The sequence below is a fragment of the Amblyomma maculatum genome, chromosome 3 (genome assembly GCF_055883805.1).
Source record: "Amblyomma maculatum isolate TAMU_Amacu chromosome 3, ASM5588380v1, whole genome shotgun sequence".
NCBI lineage: Eukaryota > Metazoa > Arthropoda > Arachnida > Ixodida > Ixodidae > Amblyomma > Amblyomma maculatum.
In genome coordinates, this window is record NC_139346.1 from 152,940,752 (window position 1) to 152,967,193 (window position 26,442).

General features: G+C 47.7%; 1 protein-coding gene across 6 annotated transcripts in view; it reads right to left on the reverse strand.

The window, feature by feature from the left end:
• The window catches only part of Gug (arginine-glutamic acid dipeptide repeats grunge), a 72,964-nt gene that overhangs the window by 20,287 nt on the left and 26,235 nt on the right, over positions 1-26,442 (reverse strand). For 4 of the 6 annotated variants that reach the window (XR_014706116.1, XM_084598261.1, XM_084598262.1 and 1 more), the window contains exons 9-15: positions 24,747-25,065; positions 23,370-23,583; positions 21,274-22,890; positions 20,724-20,868; positions 19,865-20,226; positions 18,739-19,029; positions 17,404-17,728 (exon numbers count right to left, since the gene is read on the reverse strand). Coding sequence is in view for 5 of the 6 variants with exons in the window: in XM_084598261.1 (XP_084454387.1) it covers positions 17,404-17,728; positions 18,739-19,029; positions 19,865-20,226; positions 20,724-20,868; positions 21,274-22,890; positions 23,370-23,583; positions 24,747-25,065 (3,273 nt within the window). In the remaining variant the exon portion in view is untranslated. The remainder of the gene's footprint in view (positions 1-17,403; positions 17,729-18,738; positions 19,030-19,864; positions 20,227-20,723; positions 20,869-21,273; positions 22,891-23,369; positions 23,584-24,746; positions 25,066-26,442) is intronic. The other 2 variants (XM_084598265.1, XM_084598263.1) reach the window with 2 other exon arrangements.

Genomic DNA, 26,442 nt, shown 5'->3' on the forward strand with positions numbered 1-26,442 from the left:
GGGCGAAGCTTCGTCCCACTTCTGCCAAACTACATGGCGCGAAACGGGAGGTTTATTGCCCTGAATTCAAGAGATTTTGCCAACGGTAAAAAGCCTGCCCGTCGACCTGGTGTCTGCATCGCTGCCGAATGCTGACACTGGGTCAAGTTTTGGATGCCCTTGATCTGCTGCAACAGTCTGTTGGAACACACGAGAGAAGAACACCCAAAAAATCTCTGTAGCTCTTACTTACAAACCGCAAGCGCGCAAAGATCAGCGAGTTCTTTCCTAAGCAAGAAGTTTGTAGTCCCTTGGCATCTTACTTGCAGAGGTAAAATTTTCGTTGCTTCTTTTCATACGTGCTAGTTACTGGTGTCAGTCATTTACATGGGCCACAATTTCGTTGAAGCAATATAGCATAATTACATACTAAATTTTGAAATGATGTACCAATACAACTTCAATGGTTATTCATTTAAGTTGCACTGTTACGTCCTTTCAAAACACAATTGCATTTCCATCGAATTTAGCTTCGCAAATATGATCTTGCAGTACTTCCCAGATGCCGCTACACCGTATGATAATCAACCGTATCAGATTAAGTGCCGGAGAAATGCCTACTTCGATTTAACAAAGTTCCCATTCAGCAAAATAATATGTACGCCCTTAACTTCGTTGCATCAAGTTTTAACCATATTTAAACGTCTGTGCACAAGAGGTTTGCAAAGGCGAAAAATTTTTCAATTATTTTATTAACCCCTTCTGGCATCGTGTCCCCGTATGGAGACGCAAACTTTGTGCAGCCTGCTTTGCAAAAAGGCAATGAAAAAAAAAACGCAGTTTTGAATGTTTCAAAACACGCGCCCTGAGCCACTTTATTGGAAAACTGGCACCATTTTACGCGGAGTAAAAAATATCCTGCCTGAAAACCTCAGTGAAAATGGACACTGCTACGTTCTACGGAGCTAACCGCAGTTGCTTCTTTTTTTTTTTTTGTCACTTTTGACTGTTAAGAATGTGCGCTGACCAAAATATTAGCATTTATTTATCGGAGGAAAGGCTCGCGACTCTGGAATATGTGTTGTGTTGTGTTGGGTTTTATGGCGCATAAGCAACTAAGGCTATCATGCGCCAAGAGCGAGGTTAATGTATGTTCTGGTTGCAAAAGAGGAAATGGATATGTTTAATCTATAGTTTATTTAAAAAGCTTCCTTCTTCTAGGAAACTGAGAACAGATGCTAGGTTTACAAGCGCTCTTTCTCCTAAAAGCAAGGTGGGATGGAATGGGATGGTATGATTGTAAAATATAGTAAAATGTTTTCTCCGTAGTGCCTCAAGTTTTGAGCATGTAATTAGAATGTGGTTTACAGTGAGTATCTCGTCGCATTCTTCACAGGTCGGTTTGTTATGTTTCATTAGCAGAAAGTTATGTGTTAGATGTGTATGTCCAATACGAAGACGGCATACTATCACTTCCATAAAACGTTGTTGATGTGTGCTCGATTGCCATTCTCCTAGTACAGGCTTTATGAGACGCAACTTATTATTTTCTTGGTTGTTCCATCTGGACTGCCATTTATTCATCTGTTTATGTTTTATTAATTTCAAGCAATCACTATGTGGTATGTTTACTTTCTGAATCAATTTGTTGTGGGCAAGTGCAGCACATTTGTCTGCTCTTTCATTGCCGTCAATGCCTACGTGACTAGGGACCCAACAGAACACTATGTTATGTCCTTGTGTCGTGATCATTTTTACATTATGTATTATGTCACCGATTAGAGGCATGGCAGCATTTCTGTGATTTAAAGCCATCAGTACACTCAACGAATCGGTGTAGATGACACTGTTCCCAATGCCTTCATTCACTATTTTTTCTACAGCTGTCAGGATAGCATAGGATTCAGCTGTAAAGATTGATGCGCACTGAGGAAGCCTAATTATTTGTTCCCAGTTCTCTTCAACTACGGCACAGCCAACATAAGTAGAAGTTTTTGATCCATCTGTATAAAACTCTGTATAATTACTGTACTTTTCTTTTATTGTGCGAAATTCTTGTATTATATGCTCTTTAGGAGTTTGGCTTTTGTTGAAGCGTGTTAGAGTGAGATCACAGACATTTGGAAGTTTGTACCATGGGGGTAGGGGCCTGTTTTTTGGTGCAGTGTCGGGCAAGGTGTCCAGAATTTCTAGCTCACTGCAAATGTCTTCGAAACGCATTATCAGTGGCCTCGTTGCTTGTGGTTTATTTGTGAAAATTACTCGTGAGCGGCATGTTGAGACTATTGGATAGCAGAGGTGTTTTTTCTGTGATCTTATTCTAAGGACATAAGCACATGTGAGTGAAGCCCTTCTATCTTTCAGCGGAGGCTCGTTCGTCTCTGCATACAGACTATCAACAGGGGATGTTCTGTAAGCGCCACAAGAAAGGCGTAAACCTAGGTTATGTACCGGGTCCAATTTCCTTAAATATGATGGTCTAGCTGACCCGTAGACTATGGACCCGTAGTCCAAGCTAGACCGCACAACAGATCGATATATATGTAGAAGACACGCCCTATCAGACCCCCAATGTTTCCGAGAGAGAACCTTCAGTATGTTTAGAGATTTTATGGCTTTCCTCTTTAGGATGTTTATGTGAGGCAGGAATGTTAGTTTTCTATCGAACGTTACACCCAAAAATTTATGTTCGCTCTTTACTGGCAACTCAATCCCATTTAGGTGTAGCTTGGGATTGATCTGTATACCTCGTTTCAGCGAGAACATTACTGCCACTGTTTTCTGTGGGGAAAATTTGAACCCATTTTTAAAAGCCCATGAGTCTAGTTTATTTAGTGTTAATTGTACTTGTCTTTCACAAATTGATATGTTTGAGGATGTGCAGGCTATTTGAAGGTCGTCGACATACAGCGAGAACATAATGGATTTTGGGATTACCTTGCTAATAGAATTCATTTTTACAATAAACAAAGTTGTACTTAAAATGCACCCCTGAGGTACCCCATTCTCTTGAATAAAGTTCCTCGAGAAGGTGGTACCGAGACGTACTTGAAATGAACGACCTGATAGAAAGTCCTTCAGAACATTTAGCATCCGGCCTCGGATGCCCAAATCTGCTATATCGCGTAGGATCCCGAACCTCCAAGTCGTGTCGTATGCCTTTTCCATGTCAAAGAAAACGGCCAGGCAATTTTGTTTATGTATGAACGCTTCCCTGACAGTATTTTCAAGACGCACTAAGTGGTCGGTCGTTGCGCACCCTTTTTTAAAACCACACTGATGAACATTAAGAAGTTTGTGAGATTCTAGGATGAAAGTTAGTCTGATGTTTAAAACACTTTCAAAACATTTTGCTAAACAGCTGGTCAGAGCTATGGGTCTGTAACTGCCCGCTGAGGTCGGCGGCTTTCCTGGTTTCAGAAACGGAACAATAACAGCTTGTTTCCAAGCCTCTGGGAGTTTACCCAGAGTCCAAATTCTGTTAAAGAATTTCACAAGTGCCTCTACAGAGGATTCAGATAAATGAGCCAGCATTTCGTAATGAATTTCGTCAGGGCCAGGCGCAGTCTGTTTTCTAGCAGCAAGGACGTTCTTTACTTCTTGGAGTGTAATAAAACTATTATATGATTCATTTCTGCCACCACTTGTTGGGAGTTTTTGTTTCTCAGCTATGTTTTTGTATTTTAAGAATGTTTCTGTGTAGTGTGACGAACTTGAAACGTGTGTGAAATGTTCGCCTAGTATATTGGCCTGTTCTTCTATGCTAGTCTGAATACCAGGGGCTGTGAGGATGGGAATTGTAAACGGGGAAAAGTTTCCACTGAGTTTACGAACTTGTTCCCACATTTTCTTAGACATCATTGAGCTATTTATTGACGTGACATACTTCTGCCAGGATTCTTTTTCAGAGTTGCGACGGACGTATCGAGCTTTAGCTTTGGCCTTTTTAAAAGCTGTAAGATTTTCGTGTGTAGGGTACCTTCGGAAAACACCCCATGCTTTATTTTGTCGCTTTTTGGCCTCCTTACATTCCCGAGACCACCACGTCTTGTGTTTTTGTCGCACCACACCTAAGGACTGTGGAATGGTGAGATGAGCGGCAGTGATAATGCAAGTCGTGAACAACTCATTTAGTCTGTCGACACTAAGGGCATCTGAGAAAACTGCTCCTAGATTCGCCTCTACTTTAAAAAGCTCCCAATCTGCTAAGTGAAGTTTCCACCGTTTCGGTTTGGTTGGCATGACTGATGGTGAGGATGATAAGCTGATTATTGCTGGCAGGTGGTCGCTACTATACGGGTTGTTCAGAACATCCCATTTAAAATCATTAAAAAGGGAAGGTGAACTAAAAGCCAAATCTAAAAAACTCATTTTTCCTGACCTTGGTGAACAGTACGTGGGCTTACAGGAGTTCAATAAGCAAATGTCTGAACTAAGAATAAAATCCTCGATAAGCTGTCCACGTGTATCACTTTTTTCACTTCCCCACAAAGGGGAGTGTGCATTAAAATCTCCTACTACTAGGTAGGGCTCTGGTAGTTGGCAGAAAAGGTTTTCTAGATCATGGAGTGTTATTTTAAGATTTGGTTCAAGATAGACAGAACACACAGTAAGAGTTTTAAAGGCAATTATTGTGGCTGCTACAGCTTCTAAGGGAGTGTTTAATTTCAGTTCTTGAGCTGGAACTCCACTTTGCAATATGATGGCCGCACCACCCGAAAGCCTGCTTGCTTGCTCTCGATCTCGGCGGAAGACTTGATATTTTTTCAGTATATTCGAGTGCATGCAACCTAAATTTGTTTCCTGTACGCACAGTGCAACTGGCGAGACTGTATCTAGAATGTCTTTTATGTCATTAATATTCTTTAGAAGTCCTCTACAGTTCCACTGTACCAGGAATGCCATCTTATTTTGTTGAAAGCTTAGAAATTAAGTTAGGTTTTTTCCAGGGCCCGTGATTCGGGCCTTGTCTGTTTTGGTTCTTTCCAAGGAGCTCTGCCGTCTCTGTGACGAAGACGGCAAAGAGCTGTCCTGGCCTATGTCCATTACCTCGTCTGAGGTGCTGGACGAACGTGCCAGAGGCACGTGTTCCTTATTTTTAGACCTTGCCTCGTGGGCAGAGGTCTTGTGGCCCGCCGACCCTGAGGGACGCGTAGCCTGTTTTGGGGGTGGTGGAGGAGCGGGAGCTGCTTCCACCAGGGCAGGGGATGGCACTACCTCAGCCTCGTTTGAGGTCTGGGTAGGTGCCGAAGGCCGTTGTGGTGCCCCGCCCTGTCGCACCACATCGGCGAGATTTGGTTTCGCTGTGAACTGAAATGCGTTCTTGGTTTTGTTGTACTGAGTACGTGCCTCTTTGTATGTGATGTTCTTTGTTGTTTTTAGTGTAATGATCTGCTTTTCTTCTTTCCATTTTTGGCAGGATCGAGAGTATGCGGGGTGATCCCCCTCACAGTTTGCACAGCGTGGGTTTGCGGTGCAGTTATCAGAGTTGTGGTCGTTCGCAGCACATTTCGCACAAGTTCTGCGGCCACGGCAACTTTGCGAACCATGGCCGTATTTCTGGCAGTTGAAGCATCTCCTCGGATTTGGGATGTACGGTCGGACGTTTATTTTGATGTATCCGACTTCAATTGACTCTGGGAGGGTGCAGCTATTGAAAGTCAGAACCAGATGTTTTGTAGGGATCTCCTTGTTATCCTTTCGGATTTTTATTCTGTGAACTGCTATGACGTTTTGGTCTGCTAGTCCTTCTGCCATTTCATCTTCAGTGAGAGCAATGAAGTCTATCTCAGATATTACTCCTTTTACAATGTTCAAGGATCGGTGGGGAGTGATGACGACAGGGATGTCCCCAAGCGACACAATGTTTTTCAGGTTGGAGGACTGGCACTTGGTTTGTACTTCTAGCAAGAGGTCACCATTTGCAAGTTTTGATACTTTATATCCAGGGCCCAGGTCTTTAGTGAGACACTTTGACACTATGAAAGGGGAGATTTTTCGAGCGGGTTTTTCAAGCTCCTCGCTATGTATGACATGGAACTTTGGGAAAGTCTCTTTTGTTTTCACAAAGAAATGGCTTGTAGCATCGGTCCGCCCTCGTTTGTTTGGAGGGCGATCATTTGTTTGAAAGAAAGAATCCATGAAAGGGTTTGTGTTTTCGGTAGTTGTGCCTGCCACCCACCATGGAGCCCAACGAGGGGACGGGACAGGAACTTGCAAGAAGTCCTGCCCACGCCAGCAGTACACCGCTACTATAACCAAATATGGGCAACTCAGGGTAGCTACTCCACACAAGGTTAACCCTCGCCGCCAAGAAAAAAGGAAAAACAAGAAGTGAGGAGGAGACAGGACAGTGCTGAGAAAAGAGATAGGAAAGTGAAAGATGAAGTGGAGGACAGGAAAAGGCGACTGCCGATTTCCCCCGGGTGGGTCAGCCCGGAGGTGCCGTCTGTGGGAAGCGTGGGCCAAAGTGGTGTGTTGCCTCCGCCGAGGGGCCTTAAAGGTCCAAACACTCGGCATCGGCTCAACCACCAGGATCCCCTTTTCCCCAGACACGGCGATGCCACGCACGGCTAAGCGTGGGTGCTCGGGGTCCGTGGTGTCGCACAAAACACACAAACACCTGCTTTAACAGGTGCCCCCTGCGGGGGCGACTCTGGAATAATGGCTATCATTCTTGTTACGAGCGTATGCAGTCTTGCATGCACTTCCGAATGTTAGCGTCCCTGTTCGGGGACTGAGCGCTTCAAAGCCGCTTCTGTCAGCACACACCTTTTCTGAGTGTTCGGAATCACTCTCTTACTTTATGTGGTCTGCTGTGTAAAAAGGCAATAAAAGACGCCTCTGCTGAATGTTTCAAAACACGCCAAATTCGAAAGTCGACAAACTCGACTTCCTTACGTCACTGTACCCTTGGGCAAGACCCAGAAAGTAGCCCTGAGGGTAATTTCTCATTTTCTGTCTTTTGCACTGTGCAACAGCTGCATAGAATACCTGAGAGACGCGAGTGCAGAGAAGCTTGCACAGAAAAGGATTTTGGACATGACGACCTGTCAGCGCACGTTAAAGATCCCCAGGTGGTCGAAATTACTCCGTAGCCCTCCACTACGGCTCCCCTTTCTCTCTTTCCACTTTCACTCCCGCCTTCATCCCTTCCCTTACGGTATGGTTCAGGTGTCCACAGAGCAAGTGTGACAGATACTGCGCCTTTCCCTTCCTGTGAAACAATTATTATTATTATTATTATTATTATGACGACCTTCCAAACTGACGTTGTAAACGGCCTAATTGTGCGCAACAGATCACCTCCAAAATAGCGCGGTCATCCAAGCATTGAGTACCCAGAGAAAAAGGCTGGCCCGCATTTGCTACTGACAGCCACCGTTAGTACTAGGCTACAGCTACTGGCCGGATCATGCCAACACACCAAACTGACAGCTCTGCCGTCATGAAGAATGCACAGCGAAGTGTTGGATTCGCTACCAAAGGTGCCACATTGTTTTGCGCATGTCTGTTCAGAGCTATTGCTTTTACCTTTTTTAACAATAAGTACACTCTGAAGTGATTGATTTAATTAAGAAATCGAGCAATAATCCGTTAACCATCTTTTGTGCCCGTATCTGGCTAAGGACACTATCGCACTTTCTGCTATAGTAGCATGCATTACCCAAGAGCGAGCAAGCGCTTTCTCTTTGGAAAAGACCGAGTGGGGGGTAGATTTAAAAAAAGAAAGAAAAGAAAGAAGCAAAAAAAAAGTAACTAGGGAAAAGGCAGCCTTGCAGCTAGCAAGGAGGGGAGCCGGCAAAGGCCACCATGACCGTTGCAGCATCGAAGGTCATGCTGTCCAGGGAGCAACCGCATTCCTGCACCCAGAGCCTGCAGTCACCGTCAGCCAGGCCGGCAAGAAAAACGATTTCCAGTCGGCCACGGAGCGGGCGAGTCAGAGTTCGTGGAACGAGCCCCACCGTCTACCTCAGCGAAAGCTGCAGCGAAGAGGCCGCCTTGGCACCATTCAGTGCTCGCAGCCGCAGCTTCACCAGCACCCCGTCGACAACGGAGGAAAAAAAAGGCCGGCCAGGAGCGAGCGGTCGGCCCGTTGAAGGAGGGGAGGGGCTGCAACACAGTTCCTACCCGTCCCCTGGCAAGATCGATGAATGCAGTGGCGCACCTGCAGCCATCTACACTTCCACCCCTGGCCGACTGACGGTGAAGAAGAAGCGGGACCTGCGGTTGCTGCAGTCATCAACATTTCCACCCCCTGGCTGCATGGTCGTCTCCAGTGGCTGTCGGCCTTGCCTTCCTGCCTGGCACCTCTGGCCCTCTGCGGCTGCACCGGTGGCTGTGAGCTTTCTGCAACTTGTTACATATTGGGGCCTTTTCTTTGGGTTTAAAAGTTAAACAGCATCTAGCCAGCCCCACTCGGTATCTCCATCGGTGAACGCGCGGCTACTTTTAGCCGTACAGTGGTTTTAAGGAGGGGGGGGGGGGGGGGGGATGTGGGAATTCACAATCCCCTGTCCCATTATAACGACCGCACGTAATTAACATGCGTGATTATGCGCGCTGTTAGAGAGGACCGCGAGGAGAGGATACACTGGCCACCCCTCACAACTTCCCAGGCTCCTGCGGCGACACTTCATGGGCTTTCTTCCCTGCTCCTGGCCTCCTTGGGAAACCTCCTCTCCCCTGGCTAGAGGCGAGTGTCTGTCGCAACTCCCTGGCCATCTTTCGACGGTTGAGCATGCATGCGCACGGTTGCATTTTCCGTCGAAGAGACCGCCGCCTTCGCCCGGTGCCGCACGCACTTACCGCTGCGGGCCGTGAGCACGAAGCTGCACCAGGTAAGCAGACTCTTCCTCTCACCTCCTTGTGCATGCTATCCCATTAGGTGGTTTATTTCACCCCGGTACACGAGTGGGACGTTTTCTCGCTACAGTGGTTGTATTTGAGTGTTATGCCTTGCCGTGTACACAACCACAATAAACTCTGAGTACATAACTCTGTGTTTGTCAATTCTGGCCCGAACCCGCCACAGTAGCGACATCTCGCACCGCGGGTTGGGGGTCGCAGCTCTGCCTTTAGGGCTGTACGTAGGGCCTAGAAGGCAGCTGGGTGCGTCTTATAAACCGGAAAATACAGTACTATATATTCAATTCGAATTCGGAAATTTCAATACAGTGAAAGCTCGTTAATTCGACGTGCACGCGAGGTCCCTCCAATTATACATAGGAGTCTATGGGGCAAAACTCTCGTTAATTCAACCAAATTTTGCCGTGCGTCAAACAATTCGACATAGCTCCATAGCCCCGTAGCCGGCCAATTCGCATTTCACTGCGGAAGGGGTAAAAAAAAAAGAGAAAAAAAAAAAAAAAAAAAAAACACTGTTAAGAGCGGCGCTAATGTAAAGCTGAAAAAAAAAAAAAAAAAAGGCAGCGTATGCCATCCGCACTGTCATCGCCATCAGCAGAACGATGCGAGGGAAGCGAGGTCAGCCGGAAGTTCGCTCTTTCCTAGCCCTACTTCGCGCAGTCGAGCTTCGCCTCAGGGTGTGTCGTCGCCACGTGCTTTTTGCATCTACGGTCACGCCTCACCTACGTGTTTACTGTGCTGCGTGTGTGTATAGAGTGCTGTGCCTGCGCATCTTGACGCTGAGTGCTGCTGCGATGGCGACACCAGCAAAGCGGCCGAAGTATGGAGCGAAGGACCTGGCCACAAAAGTGCAAATATTGAAGGCGATCAAGGACGGCGTTTCACGCTAAGACGTGATGAACAAGTATGGAGTGAAGAAGACAACCTTGGCCACGTATGTAAAAAATGAAAAGAGCATCTTGGAGGCGTTCGACAGTGAAAGCTTCAATGCTAAAAGGAAAAGACTGCGGACGGCGGCCCACCCTGAGCTCGAAGAAGCCATACTGCATTGGATCACAAACGCACGAGAGGCCTGTCTTCCTGTGAGTGGGCCACTAATTTGTGCACAAGCTGAAAGATTCGCCGCAAGAATGAACGTCGAAGATTTTAAAGCCTCCGAAGGTTGGCTCGCTCGTTTTAAGGGGGGACACGGGTCTTGAAGGCGGAAAAATCGCCCAAAAATCAATTTTTAGAAAACTGAAGTATTGGAATCTACAACTATTATTCTCTGATTCCACCAAGTTTCTCACCTCTCGTGTCAATATTTGAGGCGTAATATCAATTAATATCAAGTCGGCTGGCTCATTTCAAGCTGATGTTTTCACTAAAATAGCGCAGTTTCAAAAAAGTATAGCTTCCGTTCCACGGCCGCGCTCACGGCGATCTTGGTCTCTTTCGAAAGAGTGGCTTTTCGCCTTCAAATTTCGCACTCCTGCGCGTCGTTTCGCTCACTGGTTCGATACAAACAAAGAAAAGAAAAAAAGCCACAGCACACGTTCCTATTCGTTGCTTCGGTGCATGTGACAAAAAGGGACCCTGTGATTGGCCGTTCGCGTCTCGCGTCGTCTGCTGCGCGCATCAGGGCAGTCGGAGCCGTGCCCTTAGACGCCATCTTGCCTAGTGCTGTCAGCCTCGAACGCCTCGGAGATCTCGCAGCGATGTCTACGCCAACGAGAAAGTTTGCGATGCGTCATAAATACGGCAAAAAAAGGAAAAAGTCGTCGATCGGCAATGCTAAGAAAGGTGCTTTGGTGTTGCGAGACGCCGAAAACGAGCAGATTCCTGCGTCCAGTGACCGTGTCGACGAACCTACGGATCAGCTAGGCCTGGCGGGCCCGTCAAGCGAGCACACTTCAGACGTCGTCAGCCGCGTTCGTCACGACACAACGCTTCTGACGCCTTCCGATCTGGCAAGTGAAAATAGAAAAGCCGACGCCAAACTGCGGGAGTTGGATTCAACGCCAGCAACGAAACGTAAGACAGACTTTGCAGCCAGCGATGCTGCCATCTGCCCGCTTGATGAGACGAGCTTCGCCGTGATTTGCATCGAGTCGATCAACAGCCTTCTTGACGGTGCAAAGTGTAAAACGTGTGGAGGGAGTGTTAAAATCGGCCGAGGTGATCGCGAATACGGCCTCGCTGTCAAGCTTTTCTTGACATGTGTCAACTGCGGCGACAAGGCATCGGCGTGGAGTTCGCCGCGTGTGGACGGAAAGCAAAGTGTAAATCCTTTCGCTGTGAACATTCTGGCTGCGCGCGCGATGCAAAGTACCGGCAACCGGCGGACTGCATTCAACGACATCTTTGCCGCGATGAATATTTCCCATCGTGGACTGCACACGAAAACGTGGCAGAGCTACGTAAAAGAAAAGCTGACGCCTGCCGCGACGCGTGCCCGCTGAATGCACGGAGTCAGTCCGGAAGCTGTACGATGAACTGAACGTTGACAATCCTGGCAACGTAGCCGTGTCCTACGATGGGACTTGGATGACTCGTGGGCATTCTTCCCACATCGGAGTCGGCACTGTCATCAAGCTTTTTACGGGGCTTGTCCTAGACTACGTTGTCCTGAGCAATTTTTGCGCAGGTTGTGAGCGGGGACCGAAAGTGGACGACCCCACGTACCAAGAATGGAAAGCAAGCCACGTCTGCCAGAAAAATACTGATAAAAAGGCTGGTGAGATGGAAGTAGAAGCAGCCCTAATCCTATTTAAAGATCGCTCCATAAGCACAACCTCAGATATACAGCCGGTCCTTCCTCGCCCTGAAAGATGACTAAGTGTATGGCTACGTTGAGGTCACCAAAGAAGATTGCATTAACCATGTTCAAAAGCGGATGGGGACAGCTCTCCGCAATCTGCTGTCAAAACAAAAAGGGTCAGGCTCGGAACCACTTGGTGGTAAAGGCAGACTAACTGGTGATCTAGTCAACAAGCTAAGTTCTTACTATGGCTGGGCACTCAAGTCCCACAGTGGCAACATAGAAGAAATGGCAAAAGCGGTGATGGCTACCTATTATCATGTGACATCAAATGATCAGGAGTCGGATCACAGCCTTTGCCCAACAGGTTCAAGTTCCTGGTGCCGGCAAAATGCTGCCAGTGCCAAAGGAGAGCCAGCCCCAAGGCACCGCTACAGCCTTCCTAGTCATGTATGCAAGGCATTGCGACCAATTTATGAGCGCCTCTCTGACAAGAATCTCCTTGAGCGATGTGCAAGGGGAAAAACCCAAAATAATAATGAGAGCCTGCACTCTCTCATATGGGCACTGGCACCAAAAGAAAGGCACGCATCCCTCTTCAGTGTTGAGGCCGCAGTTGCAGAAGCAGTCTTGAAGTTTAATATAGGGTACCAAAGGACCTCGGTAGGAATTTTGAACGAGCTGTGTTTAAATCCTGGCCAGAGAAGTGTGCGGCGTATGGTAGAAAAGGACGAGCTTCGGTCCGTTGCATCTACAAGCAAGCGCGCATCGGCAGAAAATTTGCAGCGTGCTCTGAAAAAGCGCCACAAAGGTGGTAGTGCTCAAAATGACTATGCCCCTGGGGCATATTAACAATGTCTGGTAGTTGACATGTACATATTTTTTACTTTTAGTGATTAAAAATGACTTCCGTTTGTTTTTCTCATTTTCTCAAGATGTGAATTTTGGTCTCCTGTCAAGTTGGTGAATGCGATATCTCAACACCCATTGCAGATACAGCAATGATTTTTGTTTCAGCATTAAGCCAAATATGTGCAGCACACAATGTTGCAAGCAGATTTCTTAATTATTGCTTTAAAATTTTTTAAAATGGCACTTTTTCTGACCACTGTGTTTCCATGTTACGACTACTAAACTTCAATGTGCAATAAAATGAAAAATAATCATTCAATCAAAAATCTGCTTGCAACATTGTGTTCCTTATTCATTCTAGTATATAGCTATGTGCTAATAAGAAGTTTTTGTGAAGTGGTTTTTTTCCTATTGTTTTCACAGCAAGTGCACCATTGTTCTTAATTATCTCAATGCCTAATTGCTTCAGAGAAAAACTAATTATATTTCTGGAATCAGCACCAGGAACTGCACACGTGTGCCAAGTTTCATCACTTTAGTTCAAAAATTAAAGAAAATGGCTTTAAGACCAGTGTCCCCCCTTAAAAGCCGGCACAATCTCACGTTCAAGAATGTGTGTGGCGAAAGAGCTGCCGCGAGCAAAGAAGCAATCGAGGAGTGGCGGACCAACGACCTGCTTGAACATCTGGCTGCGTATGACGCGAGAAACCTATTCAACGCTGACGAAACAGCGCTGTTCTTTAAAGCTCTCCCGGACAAGACGATAACTTTCAAAGGTGACCCGTGCACTGCAGGAAAACGCAGCAAGGAAAGAGTAACTATTCTACTTGCTGCCAACATGACAGGAACAGAGCGGTTGCCGCTCTTAGTGATTGGGAAGGCGCAGAAGCCTAGATGCTTTAAAAATGCGAGGAACCTTCCTGTTAATTATCACATGACATCCAGCATTTTTCAGACGTGGCTTCATCAGCTTGACCGGCGTTTTGGAATGAAGAAGCGCAAGGTCCTCATGGTTGTAGATAATTGCAGTGCTCACTGCAAGGTGTCGGGCCTTGAATGGATCAAGGTGGTGTTTCTCCCACCTAATACAACCTCAGCCCTACAACCCATGGATCAGGGAATAATTCAGTTCATGAAATGCAAATACAGAAAGCACGTCTTGCAGCGCATGCTTCTGTGTATGGAAGCGGGGAAGAAATACGAGCTTACGCTTCTCAGCGCTATAAACATTCTGGCTCATGAATGGACCAAGACGCCTCCAGAAGTAATCGCTAACTGCTTCAGGCATAGCGGTTTTGGATCACCGGACTGCCGTGCAGAGACACTGCCATGTGAGACGGCTGACGCAAACGCAGAGGACGACAGGTGTTTTGACAATGTCTTGCCTCCTTCTGTGCGGCTTGCTGATTACACCACCATCGATGATGGCATCGCAGTCGCTGGACAGCTGACTGAGGACGACATTATTAGGAAGTAAAAAGTACCGGCAACGACGATTCATCAGAAGATTGTGAACAGCTGCCCCAGCCGTCGAAGCGCACGGTTAAGGGGGGACACGGGTCTTGCGGACCAAAAAATCGCGAAAAAATCACTTTTTAGAAAATGTGATTTGCGAAATCAGTAGCTCTTTATCTACCTATCTGCTAAGTTTTTCATCTCTAGGGTCGGTATTTTAGTCACAATGCCAATTTATATAATCGATGTCGCCCAAATTTGGGCCGAAAACGACCCCGAAACAACCATTTTCCGCGAGGCGTAGCTCCCATTTTGTGCGCGGCACCGTAGCCATCTTGGTCTCATTCGAAAGAGCCGCCTTTCGTCTTCAAATTGCCGCCTCTGCTGTTTACATTCGCCCATTGGTCGCATAAAAAATAGCAAAAAAGAAAACGTGGCATTTGCAATCCCATTGGCTTTCGGGGTGCACGTGACGATAAGGCGTCCCCGCATTGGTGGAGCTGGCTGACGGCGTCTGCTCGGCGCGCCCGAGCCGCGGGGAGACGGCGGAGACGTGACGCCGGCCGCGCTTGGTTCCGAACCGCGAGGTGCGTTCATGGCAAGAATTTGTGAAAAAAGTAAAAAAAAATAGTTGAATAATCATCTCAAGTGATGCCCTGCCCCGGCTGTGCGCGCTCAGGCCGACGGAAATCGTGCGCCGAACGATCGTGTGTACGAGCCTGAAGTAGGCCTAGCGTGTTTCCCAGCACGGGGGACTGCTACTGCCAGCGGTCGCACCCGCCGCGACAGTGATAACGCTGGCCGCAGATGACCAGAAAGATAAGCTCAAAACAGGAAAAGCTTGAACTCGCGCCAACTCCAGCAACGAAGCGGTAGACGGATTGTGTTCGTAACGATGACGGCAGCGCGGCGGACAGTCCGCTTGGCGATGCGGAGTTCACGATCGTCAGATCTAAACAGTTTGCCGAGATTGGCAAAGCGTAAAACATACGGCGGCGATATTGGCATTTAAAAAAGTGAACGGGGATAAGGAATCGCCGTCAAACTTATTCTCCAATGCGTAAACTGCGGGACACGTCGTCTTCGTAGAGCTCGCCGCGCGTTTGCGCCGATCGGACCTCGTTCATAGTCCTTAGGGAATTCACTTGCTTCCAGTGCAATGCAGAGCACTGGGAAGCAGCAAACAGCTCCAAATTACATTTCTTTTCCGCAATAAACGTTCCTCACCGCGGTCTTGATGCGAGGACGTAGCCAAACGACGTACGTAAAAAAAAAAAAAAAAAAAAAAAAAAAAAAAAAAAAAAAAAAAAAAAAAAAAAAAAACGAAACGAAAAAGTGACAACTGAATGTGCTGCAACTGCAAATCAAAATGAAAGAGGCGACACTTGGACGTTGGAAAGCAAAGAGACTACATTCCTGGAGGTTTATAGCCATTTTAAATTGTAAACGTGTGCATTGCACCAGTGAATGTCTGAGAGCAGAGAGGAAGCGTGCTTCCTCTGCAGCTTTTCAGACTGCAGCAAAACGAAAGCAGAAGGGCAAACCCAATGCAGATTACTGTCCAGGAGCCTTCTAGGCCACAGTGGCCTGCATTTCTACAGTTTTTGTTTGATTAAATTAGTGTTTGACATTGCAATTCGTTTTTTCCATTTTTCTCAAAATGAAAATTTTGCCTACCCTTCTATTTTGCGGGTGGCATTGTGGCTCTCCTACTCCTTAGATTGTAATGATTTTTATTTTTACTGGCTCGTGAGTGTTAAAGGAACACAATAAAGCTATTATACAAGGTCTCAACTGCATGAAAAATTTTTAAACATACGAAGATGTAGAAAGGGGGTGGTTGCACTTGTGAAGCTGAAACTTAAAACTTCCATAACTTTGGCTTGTAGTAAGGCAGGAGCACAAAACTTGTTTTATTGTGTTCCTTAGACATTCAGGGACAGATCCATGTGCATTTTAGCAATTTCCCTTCAGTAGATATTTTTACAAGCTTCCCGCAAGTCTGCAACAGCAAAGTTGCTGTAACTACTCAGCAAATTTATGTAGAAGAAAACTAACAACATATTTGAAACCAGCACAAGAATTTACATAAACCCTGCAAATTTCATACTGACAGGACAAATATTAAGAAAATTTTGCTCAAGACCCATGTCCCCCCTTAAAGAAGCCGCAGAAGCGCTGTCCGTTCTGGAGGACTTCTGCGAACAGATTACCGATGGTGCGCATGCCACGGAGCATCTGGCAGCGATTAGCGCTATTGTCACCGATCAAATTCGCCCGAAAAAACAGATGGTGATAACTAACTTCTTTACCAAATAAAGGTATGTCATCCAGGGGCTCATTTCGTTTTTTTTTTGTCCATTCGATAATTCGACAATTTTTCATGGTCCCATTGATGTCGAATTAACGAGCTTTTACTGTATTACCACCCTCGATTTACTTTAGATACAGGCATATCTTTGCAAGTTCTGTCCAAATTTTATTAAGACAGTTGATTTGGCAAAGAAATTTGACAAGAGATGAATCACTAAAACAATTTTCAAGTTATTGACAAGCAAGATTAATCTTAAAACAAGCTTTCTTTATTTATTGCTAGAATCGCATGAAACTGCACACAAACATGTTCCTCTACGGGCTGTATGACTTCATCACATCATCCCTGTTTTAGGTAACCAAACTTCGTGCGATGGTGGTGGGGCTTTTTGGTGTGACAGAAAAAGAGGGGTCCGAATTTTTTCTATGAGCCATAGGGGCCTTTTCCGAATGCGATTCCTCCGAATTCTGCTTTGCGATTGGTCATATGTGGCTACATATGCATGTAGGCTTGCCTACTTAGCAGCGATGTGGGGAAAGGGTCGAACAATGTGAATCGGTGTAAAGAGCATGAACGTACAGGATAAATAAATAGCTCTAAGATAACCTAATGATTGTTAAAATTGTAGAGTGCGATTGCCTGTTTTTTTCTGTGAGGCTTCCAACCTTAAAACTCCGTCAGAAATCCCAACGAATCTGCTGTTTCATCTCTAAAGCCATCGCCATGCTCCATGGTCGTCACCATCTTCCACGGACGCATAATCAAACAATGGCGATGGCAATACGACTGCACTCTTAGCGCAGCCATGGTCGCGGAAGCGGCAGCGATTGTCCCGTCACGAACTGTGCTTGACAGTTTCAGGCACTTATGCAAAATTTTTAACGTCATTCTCTTCTTATTACTTTACTTTATCTTTATCAAAAATTCAGACAAATTTTCGTGTAAAATTTTCCCGGGTGGCCAGAAAGGTATCATTTATCCGATATTCTATTCATAATAAAGCATTATATATGGTTTATTTTTATACAGGAGCAATGAAAAAGCTGAAAAATATCATCAAGAATTTTATCTTTATAAGCGATATGTATCTCATCGTTACATGTGGATTACGCTGTATGAGGAGAGGGGTTTTGGTGCGAAAGGAACACTACTGCTATTGCATTAAATGTTGAACAGGGGAGGGGAGGGAGATCACCTGATGCGCCAGCTGCTCTTCGTAGGAAGAACGCATGAGTGCGGCCGCGGCCGGATGCATCAGGTCCTGTGGCCGAGGGCCGCCAGGTGGAGGCCCGTGGGGTGCGCCCCGTGGGGGTCCCCCGCCTCCGGGGGGTGCTCCGCCTGGCCCACCAGGTTGATAGGCGGCCGCATACGGTCCCGCCGTGGGAGGGGGCTCCCCGCCAGGGGGCATCGCCATGGCCACCGCTGCTGAGAGCGGGTCATGATGAGGGGGATGCAGGTGCAGGTGTGTGTGGGCGTGCGCATGCGTCGGGGGGACGTGCAGCTCACCTGCCATCTGTAACCTGCAAGGAAGCCAACAGTGAATGAGCACAACGTGCGCGCCAACTCCAAGCACAGGTCTCTCTAAAGCAAGAAACAAGAGGGACTAACTCTGCTGCAAACAGCGCAAACTGCTCAACAACTAAAAATTGCTACAACACTAACGGCGGCAGCAACGTTGCCTCAGTAGTTCAGAGAGGCTATCTTTCTACACACTTGCACAGTGAGTGATAAAACATCACAATGCTTTTGCCGACGCTGACTTCACTCTAAAGTTGGGGTGTGTGAATATCCGAAATTTCAAATATGAATTGAATATATTTGTTATTCAATCCATATTTGGAAAACTGATATTCGATCCATATTTGAAAAACCAATATTCATGATTTTTCGAATTTTTCGGATATTACTAAACACAGCAAAAGTTTTCTAATTCTAATAAATTTTCTAATAAACATTTTCTCCCTTGAAGGCCGAATTAACAAAATTCAGTATATAAAATCTGCACAAAATTCATACTGGAATTTTCAGTAGTGCATACCTTTCTGCGCAATGCGCAGAAAGGTATGCACGTGAATCTTTTATGTGAATCTTCGTGAAGGTATCCATGTGAATCTTGAAATAATCGAGAGGAACAATGTTTGCAATTTTTTAAATTTTCCATTTCGTTTTTTCGCTTATCAGGTATTCGGTATCCGAAGGAACTTGCCACAGTATCCATATATGGGCCCTCTTTCATCATGTCACCACATTTAAATAGTATATTGGAGCAGTTTTATCAGAAACCCCCGGTTTGTAGCAGCATGTAGCAGGTTTAATGCAATGACACGTTAGAACAATTTGCACAGCATTCCCACCACTGGCAATGATACATGAGCACTATGGGGAGTTTCGGAAATGGTAATCGTAGAGCTTTTGACTCAACTGCTCTGTGTCTAAGAGCAGTTTTCTAGGAGCATTTGGTTTGCACTGTAGATGCCCTCATCCCACCACGGCACTCTAGACATATAAAGAGATGGGCGATCACACTCACCTCAACAGGGGGTCAGCAGCGAGGGCGAGGCGGTCAGCGGCCGGGTGGAGCCGGTCGTCGGGGCCCAGGCTAAGGCGGTCTCGCTGGTCCCCATAAATTGCAAAGGGGGACATGCCTGCTGCCCCCAGTGCACCCCCGGCCGCCCCCAGCCCCGCCGCTGCTGCGTACCTCCGCTGCAGTTCCAACCAATGGGGGTCGTACGCCTGGGGAAGTCTGGACTTGAGCTCCAGCTCCGCTTTCAGTTTGTCCTGCAGCTCCCGCTTCTCCAGCTCCAAGTCCAGGCGCAGGCTGCTGCGGTGCGCATTGCAGGAGCCCATTCATCACTCACGGTGGTCGCTTCTAAGCTTCCCAATAAACCGTCTTACCGATGTGCACAGATGCCAAAATACCTGCTTTGTAATCAGTTGCTAACATGCGCAGAAAGCTCGCACTACCAATGCGCTGTGCTTGTGCCACATGAGCACAACTGTATAGCAGGCAATAGGACAATGCCTAGGAATGCAGTTTGGAAAGGACCATAAAATTCACTTTAAAAAAATAATAAAAACAATGGTTTGAGCATTTGTTTTGCAGATGAAAAGTGTAGGGTTCAATCCCCAGTGCCACCGAGTACCCACCAGTTTTTTAATAGGTGTACTAGTTTTCCGTTCCCCTGGTTCTTGGCCTCTGGAGCGAAATGCTTGCAAAAAAAAAAATCTTTGACCTGCCTTCATGCGATCAAAAGACATGTTAGTCATGGTGTAATATATTGTTTAACCATTACTAGAAGCGAGACGTCATGCTGCATTTTCAGTGCTATGCAAAGGCAGTTATGAAGACTTCAGAAACCAAGTGAAAAAATAAAAAGTAATAGAGCAGGATTAGTGCGCAGGTCGACCAATGGAAAGCCATCATTTCAACTAATGCGACTGGCAAGCAACATCACATGTCAGAGCTGTGGCGGTACTGCAAGAACCCTTCACTGGAGCCGACATTCTGTCCCAAGGAATGCGTAATGGGGCACACAAGGTGTTCTTTCAAAGTTCAACAGATAGCCCTAACGCCTGCAACAACACTAATGTAACATGTGAATGGCAGTAATCCCCATCATGCGTAGCATGGCACAGAGTCAACAATATTCACTTACTTCTCCCTGGAGGCAGCGGCTGCTGCAGCATACATGCCCAGTTGGTAGTGCAGCATCATGGGGTCCATGGCAGCAGCAGCCGCAGCTGCAGCCGCAGCCGCTGGGTGGGCCCTGGGTGCCGGGTACCCACCGGGGGAGAAGGCTGCGTGCGGCCGAGCATACTCGCTCAGCTGCCGCAGCGCGGGGGTATCTGCAGCTGCCGCTGCGGCAGCAGCCGCTGCTGCATATGGGTTGGCCGCGGCCCCGCGCGGGGGACCTGCCCTGTAGGGGTTGGCACCTGGGGGGAAGTCGCACGGGTGCCCGCTGGGGCCTGCTTTGCCCTCAGACCCTCCACTACGGTGATCCAGAGAGCTCAGCCGTTGCTGCAAAATAAAAAAAAAGATGTGTGTGTGATGTGCTTTCTCCACTAATCAGAGGAGGAACCATGACAACAGTTGAAAAACTTAAAAGGGCATTAACAATAAGAGAAACACACAGCACTTGCAATGGTGTGCTGTCTTTCGATATCCCCCATGGGTTGTTTGTTTTTTTGCATTGTTCACTTCTAAAAACACTAAAAAGCTAGGCTAGTTGAATTTTTATGGTCTTGCATGTTTGTGCTATCAAGAGCATATGGTCAGCCCCGAACCAAGTACTGCATGCACTCGCAAAATAAACCCACTTTTTTTTACTATCATAGCCTACATAAAACTATGATGGGATTCCTTGCGTTATCAATCAAAGGCACAAGCAAATATGAGACAAAAACAAAAGACAACTATAAAGCCTTGATATGGGCCATGTCTGGTATGCAGCACCTGACAAACATGACGATCCAGACATGGCCCCGGCAAGCATGCTCCTGTGATGTCCCACTCACCTTGGCTTCCTCCCTTTCCTTCTCAGCTGCCTTGCGTGCCCTCTCCTCCCTTTTCCTCGCCAGCTTCGAATCAGGTACGGGCTTGAAGGTCAAGTCCGTGCGAGCGCAAGAGTTGAATTCTCCTCGACTCCAGTGCCGCAGAAAGCTGGCATCAAGAACAGGAAAGTGCATTCACCGCAGGAAAGTCCACAGAAGTATACGATTCAGCTTGCTCAGTAAAAGTGATGTCAAACCAGAGATCATTATGGTTAACAAAGCTGTTCCGGAACTCGGTAACCTCTGCACACGTGCTCAGTCTGCAGTAATGCCTGTTAACTTCAAGAACAAGGGAAGAAGAAATAAACAAACAAGAAAGCATGCAGCCCAATGGCATGGTGTTGCTTTGATGTTTGTTTAGCAATTAGTTCTTACCCACACAGTTCCTGCTGATGTTGTACAGGCATCAACTCTTATAAACTGAGCACCCTCATGACTGTAAATCTTATCAGCAAACAAGCACCAATGGCACAATGCAATGGGCAGACAGCAAGCTCGCCAATTGAATACTCACATGGCGGACTGGCTGCGGTGGCATTCGCTGTCTTCAACCTTGGGCTCTGGGCTGGGTCCCCTCACCAGCTGCTGGGCCTCGGGCTCTTCCTCCTCCTCTTCGGGAACGCCATGGTGGGCAGGGCCACCATGGTGGGAGCTGCTGCCGTGATGTGACGACAGCCCACCACTATGGTGACCACTAGAGCCCCCGTGGTGAGAAGGTGGTGCCACCCGGTGCCCGCCCCCACTGTCGAGAGGCAACTGAGGTGGGAGGGGCATAGACACAGGTGCTCGTGAGGGCGGAGTCTTGGAGTGGTGTTGGGGGGCAGTCGCCTGGTGGGCTGGTGGAGGGGGAGGGGCAAACTGAGGGTGTGCTGGGAAGTGCAGGTGAGGGGAATAGAGCTGGGGGCTGAAGTAAGGGGCATACGGAAAGCCTGGGTGCATCTGCGGAGGGGCACCGGGAGGACCACCCGGTGCCCCTGAGGGAGAGCGACCTGCGGTGACCAGTGGACTTGGGTAGCTACACAGGGGAGAGGCAGCTGTGGACACCACAGGCGATGTGGAGAACATGGGGGGAGAAAAGGGATAATGGTGGCCAGAAGCAGCAGTGGAGGACGGCGTTGAAGTGGGTGCAGGTAAGGGTGCTGTGGATGATGGCCCCTTGGCATGCGCTGGAGAGTGAGAAAAGGATGGGATGTGCTGAGAAAGTGGGGAAGGTGCATTTGAACGCTCCTTGGGCGGAGAAGGTGGGGGCTCGGTTTTGACGTGGTGTGGGGGCGGACCCGGGTAGTCCACAGGAGGAGCTCCAGACAAAGATGGCGAGGACCGAGGGGGAGCCGAGGCACCAGCGGCCGCCAGAGAAGATGCTGGCAAGCAGGAGGAGGACGAGGGGGGGAGCGGTGCCAGGGGAGACAAGCCCCTGGGCGCCCCCAGTGACGGACTAGCAGCCAACGGAGTGGACTCTGGAAGAGGGGCGCTGCTGGGCCCTCGAAGGGGTCCCTCCATGAGGAGTGTGGGTGGCCCACTCATCTCCTCCTTGATGCGCACCAGGTGGCTTTTGACCGTGGTAGGCATCATGCCTGATGGAAGCAGAGGCTCCACCGGAGGGGGAGGCATGGCCGAGAGAGCTGCCAGAGATGGGTTGATGCCGCCTGACATGGGCAGTGGAGGAGTTGGGCGGCCACGTGACGATGGTGATGACACCAATCGAAGGGGCTTGGACTCTTCCACTTCCATCTTAATCAAGGACAATGGCATGGCATCGACTGGCGCAACTGCTGCAGGTGACTTGTCCCTCTGAATTGGCAGAGACAGGGAAGGTGGTGCCTGGGGCAGCAGCTGGTCAAACTTGTCCTCGGTCATCATCAGTTTGGGTGATGGCGCCAAGGCCTGTGCTGGTGGTGTTGCCACGCCTCTGCTGGTCAGCTGGTGGGCTGGTGGTGGCACAGGTGGTGGCACAGGTGGTGACATATGTGGTGGAATAAGGAGCTGTGGAGAGCGCTCCAGATGTGGCACCTGGCTGGGCACACCTGGCACCACAAGAGGTACAGGTGAAGCGCATGGTGGTCGCGACACCGGAAAGGACACAGGTGTATCTTCATTGACTGCTGGGCTACATCGAGCTTCCTTTGGTGTCCTGCAAGAGAAGAGAATGCAGAGAATGCAGAATGCAGGACCACTCTTTAAAAAATTTTAGCAAATTGAAGGCTCCATGCAAAGCTTTCAAATTTGACTCGAGTACTCACAAAGACCACCTCTATGAACTTGCATTAGAGTATTACCACATGTAGCATTTCAGGGGCTCTTTCACCTTTCATCTATTCAAACTTTCCAAACATTAGGAAGCTACGCAAATTCGTGTTCATCTAAGCTGGCAGCAAAAGCCCCAACATTTTGAGAAAACCTTGCACTTTACACATCAATTAACTTAATGTTTCCCCACATGACTGACTGCCTGTAAGTGGCAAAGTGTGTACAATAAATCTAGGCTTCACATAAGACTAGCGCGCTGATGGCCATCCATACCCACCACTACACACTTTGCTGCCACAGAGCAGTTCTCTTTCTTAAAACCCTTACTCCAGAATCACTTCATGGTAAAAAAAAATGACGCACCCATCACTGCCCACAGGGCTGGGCTCAGGCTGATGAGTGCTGGGCAGTTCCTCTTCCAGAGATGGCGGCTGCGGAGGCATGGCCGCAGCCTGCAGGGGTTCCTCCGCTACAGCTGTGATTGGCGGCACTGCTGCTGGAGTGGGTGCCACTGCTGGTGAGGGCGATTCACTGGGAGGGCTGACCGACGTCGCCTCAGGTTCCTCCGGGGCATTCTCTGCCAAGGTGGCAACAATAGCACAGTTCACCAATGTTTCCGCACTCAAAATAGCAGATAGCAAAAATGTTCCCCGGAGTTACACTATCTTCCTCCTGGCTATAACACATTCCTGGATAACACCATTTCCTTGCTGCTATGTTGATAATTTTGGCAAAACATGGCCCTATAATACATTTTGTGACTAAGTGTGCCGAAGCTGAGGACACGGAACACGAAGAGCTAAAAAGCAGCGGCGCGCACCTATCGTGGCGGCTTCTCTGCAGCGGCTAGGTGCATCGCGACGAAGGATTGAAGAACGTGTCATATGAGAGGGCCATTCCCTTGGCAACTAGAGGTGCACAGAAAAAATTCCTCCAAAGAACTACAACTATTTGCTCACTTAGTGAACGCACAATGCTAACTGTCAACAAAACAATGGCTGATGAATAATTTTGCTGATGGATGGATGGATGGACAGACGAGTCATGTGAAATTCACTCTGCATGACACGGGACACCATTAAGCAACTGCCCCTGCTGCCACACCATCAACTTCAATCTGTCGTTCACGTGAAAACTGCTTAGGTACCACTTTCTCATCTGCACCATCAGGATTACGCTGCCCCATATGCGGCAAGAACCACCTTGAGGAAACTTCGACGATAGCAGATAACAAGATGCGGTGATGTCACATTTTCAGCACACCTATCTCTACCTTTCCCTTTCTTTAAGGCCAGCAACCACTCACAAATCTTTATTTACCATGTTACACGCCCTGGTTATCACAGGAATGATGCTAAACTGACTAGGGCTCACTGCACAATGTCTTCAAATTAGTGCCAGGCCCCCAGCTGTCGATGCCAGCAGCAGCCAAGAGTGATCATTTTGGTCACATGCTTTCAGGACCCAATAATGGCGCTCATTTTCTGTAACTCTGTCCTTTTGTTTTCTGCTTCGAAGGACTGCTCATGGCCGCCAACCAAAATCACGCTCTTTCGAACGAGACCTAAATGACGCCAATAAAGCACGTCTTTCTCAAGCTGCGGGCAATCAAAGCTCGGTACAACACGGCCTCAGTTTAAGTGCAGGATCTAAAAGTGGGGGGAACATAGCTTGAAAGACCTAGAATGCATCCTCGCACTAGGAGCAAAGGGTGAGGGGAAGTAGGCCATGTGTGCCCACCTTCGTTGGAAGCAGCACCGCCACCGCAACTGCTGCTCCGGCTCGACAGGCCCTCGGCTCCCCCAGGCGAGTCGACAGGACTCTCGGCAGCCTCGCCCTTCTTTTTCTTGGCAGCCGAGCTGGCCGCCTTATCGTCTTCTTCGTTGGCAGGAGACGCGGCCGCCGACGCCACCGCCGCAGCAGTGGCTGCCATTTCAGACGAGTCCTCCACTGGGGAGGCACTCGGCGGTGTTGGAGCTGCCGACAGTGTGTTCGAGGTAGCAGAGGTATCGTCACGACCCCGTTTCTTGCCTTTAGTCGGAGTATCTGGATTTGCTTTCTGCGAGACAGGCAGTGGCACAATAAGCGGTGGCTAGTGGCAAGGCTTAACCGTCACAGTTTAACCTGTTCATGTCTCGAGCCCTACATCGAAGGACTCTACATCAGGCTAGTGCAAAAGCATCCGTGCTTCAAGTTAACATCAAACGGAAGCTAACTTTGCCACGAGGCGGACTTTGTACACAGTCCTAATAGAGCTGCCACACAGAGCAAGGCTTGCTGGTGGATGCTTTGACTGAACGAGGTTGTGCGCATGGCCGCGCTTAATGGTCATGTCATGCCTACAAGTAACTCCAAAAAGAACATTAGAGAAACACTGCAACTACATGCAAGAACATAAGCATGCACTGAATTGCACTTTTTCTGTAACACTAGTAGAGGCACCAGAGTAAGTTTTCTCGCGACTGGTGATGCAACTACATAAAGCAGAGCCGCCGAAACTGGCTGGCTGGCTGTAAATGCAAAGACACCAAAAGGTGCAAGGAGTGTGGTCTCCCAGTCTCTGACCTACACATAAAAAATCGGCACCACACCCCTGTCTTGTAACGTCACACAACACACCACTAACCATTCAGTATATCTAAACACATGTCACCTGCCAAAGGCATGGCCCGCCTATCTCGCTCGTAAGAGCGATGCCAAATTTTCTGAAAAACATGATGGCCTAACTTGAGCAAGTGGGAATGGAAGCAGATGGGAGACAAGTGATGAATGACTGGTATGCTCCCTGCAATTCACGAACAATGACTACAAGAAGTGCACAAAGCTAAAGATGCATCTTCTGTCAGTGCTCACCCCTAGCCGCGTTTCCGAACTATCTGCATTACATGTGACACGGGAGACAGCAAAACAAAAAAAGCACGAAGTGACTGTTCTGCTAATAGCACAACTAGAAAAACCCAGCCGTATGCAATGGCTCTAGTGAGAGAAAAAACATCTGTAATGAACATGCGAGATATTCAAATGTTGTAGCTGGCCTATGCAAATTTTAGGGCGTGCTTATTGCGAAATTTTTGAGAATGAATCGAATACGCATATGAGGAAAAATGCCATCGACTATCTAATCATTAAGAAAAAACAAGTTAGAATGCAAACATTGTTGTCTTGTTTATTTCGGAATGCACGTGGTATTTACAAAAAAAAAAAAACAAAACTTAAAACTAGAATTTCACAGAGGTTTATGCTGTAATAAAAAATCCATCAAGAATTTTATACACGATTCCATATACCTGCTTACTGTACAGGATGGACCAGCATGAAACTAGCTGGAGCTGTCACATCGCTGTTGACTAAAGTAAATTCTCTTAATTCGGCTTTAAAAGGAACAAATTTAAAGCTTGAATGATCAAATGGGCCAGAAAAAACAAAAGAAAAAGAA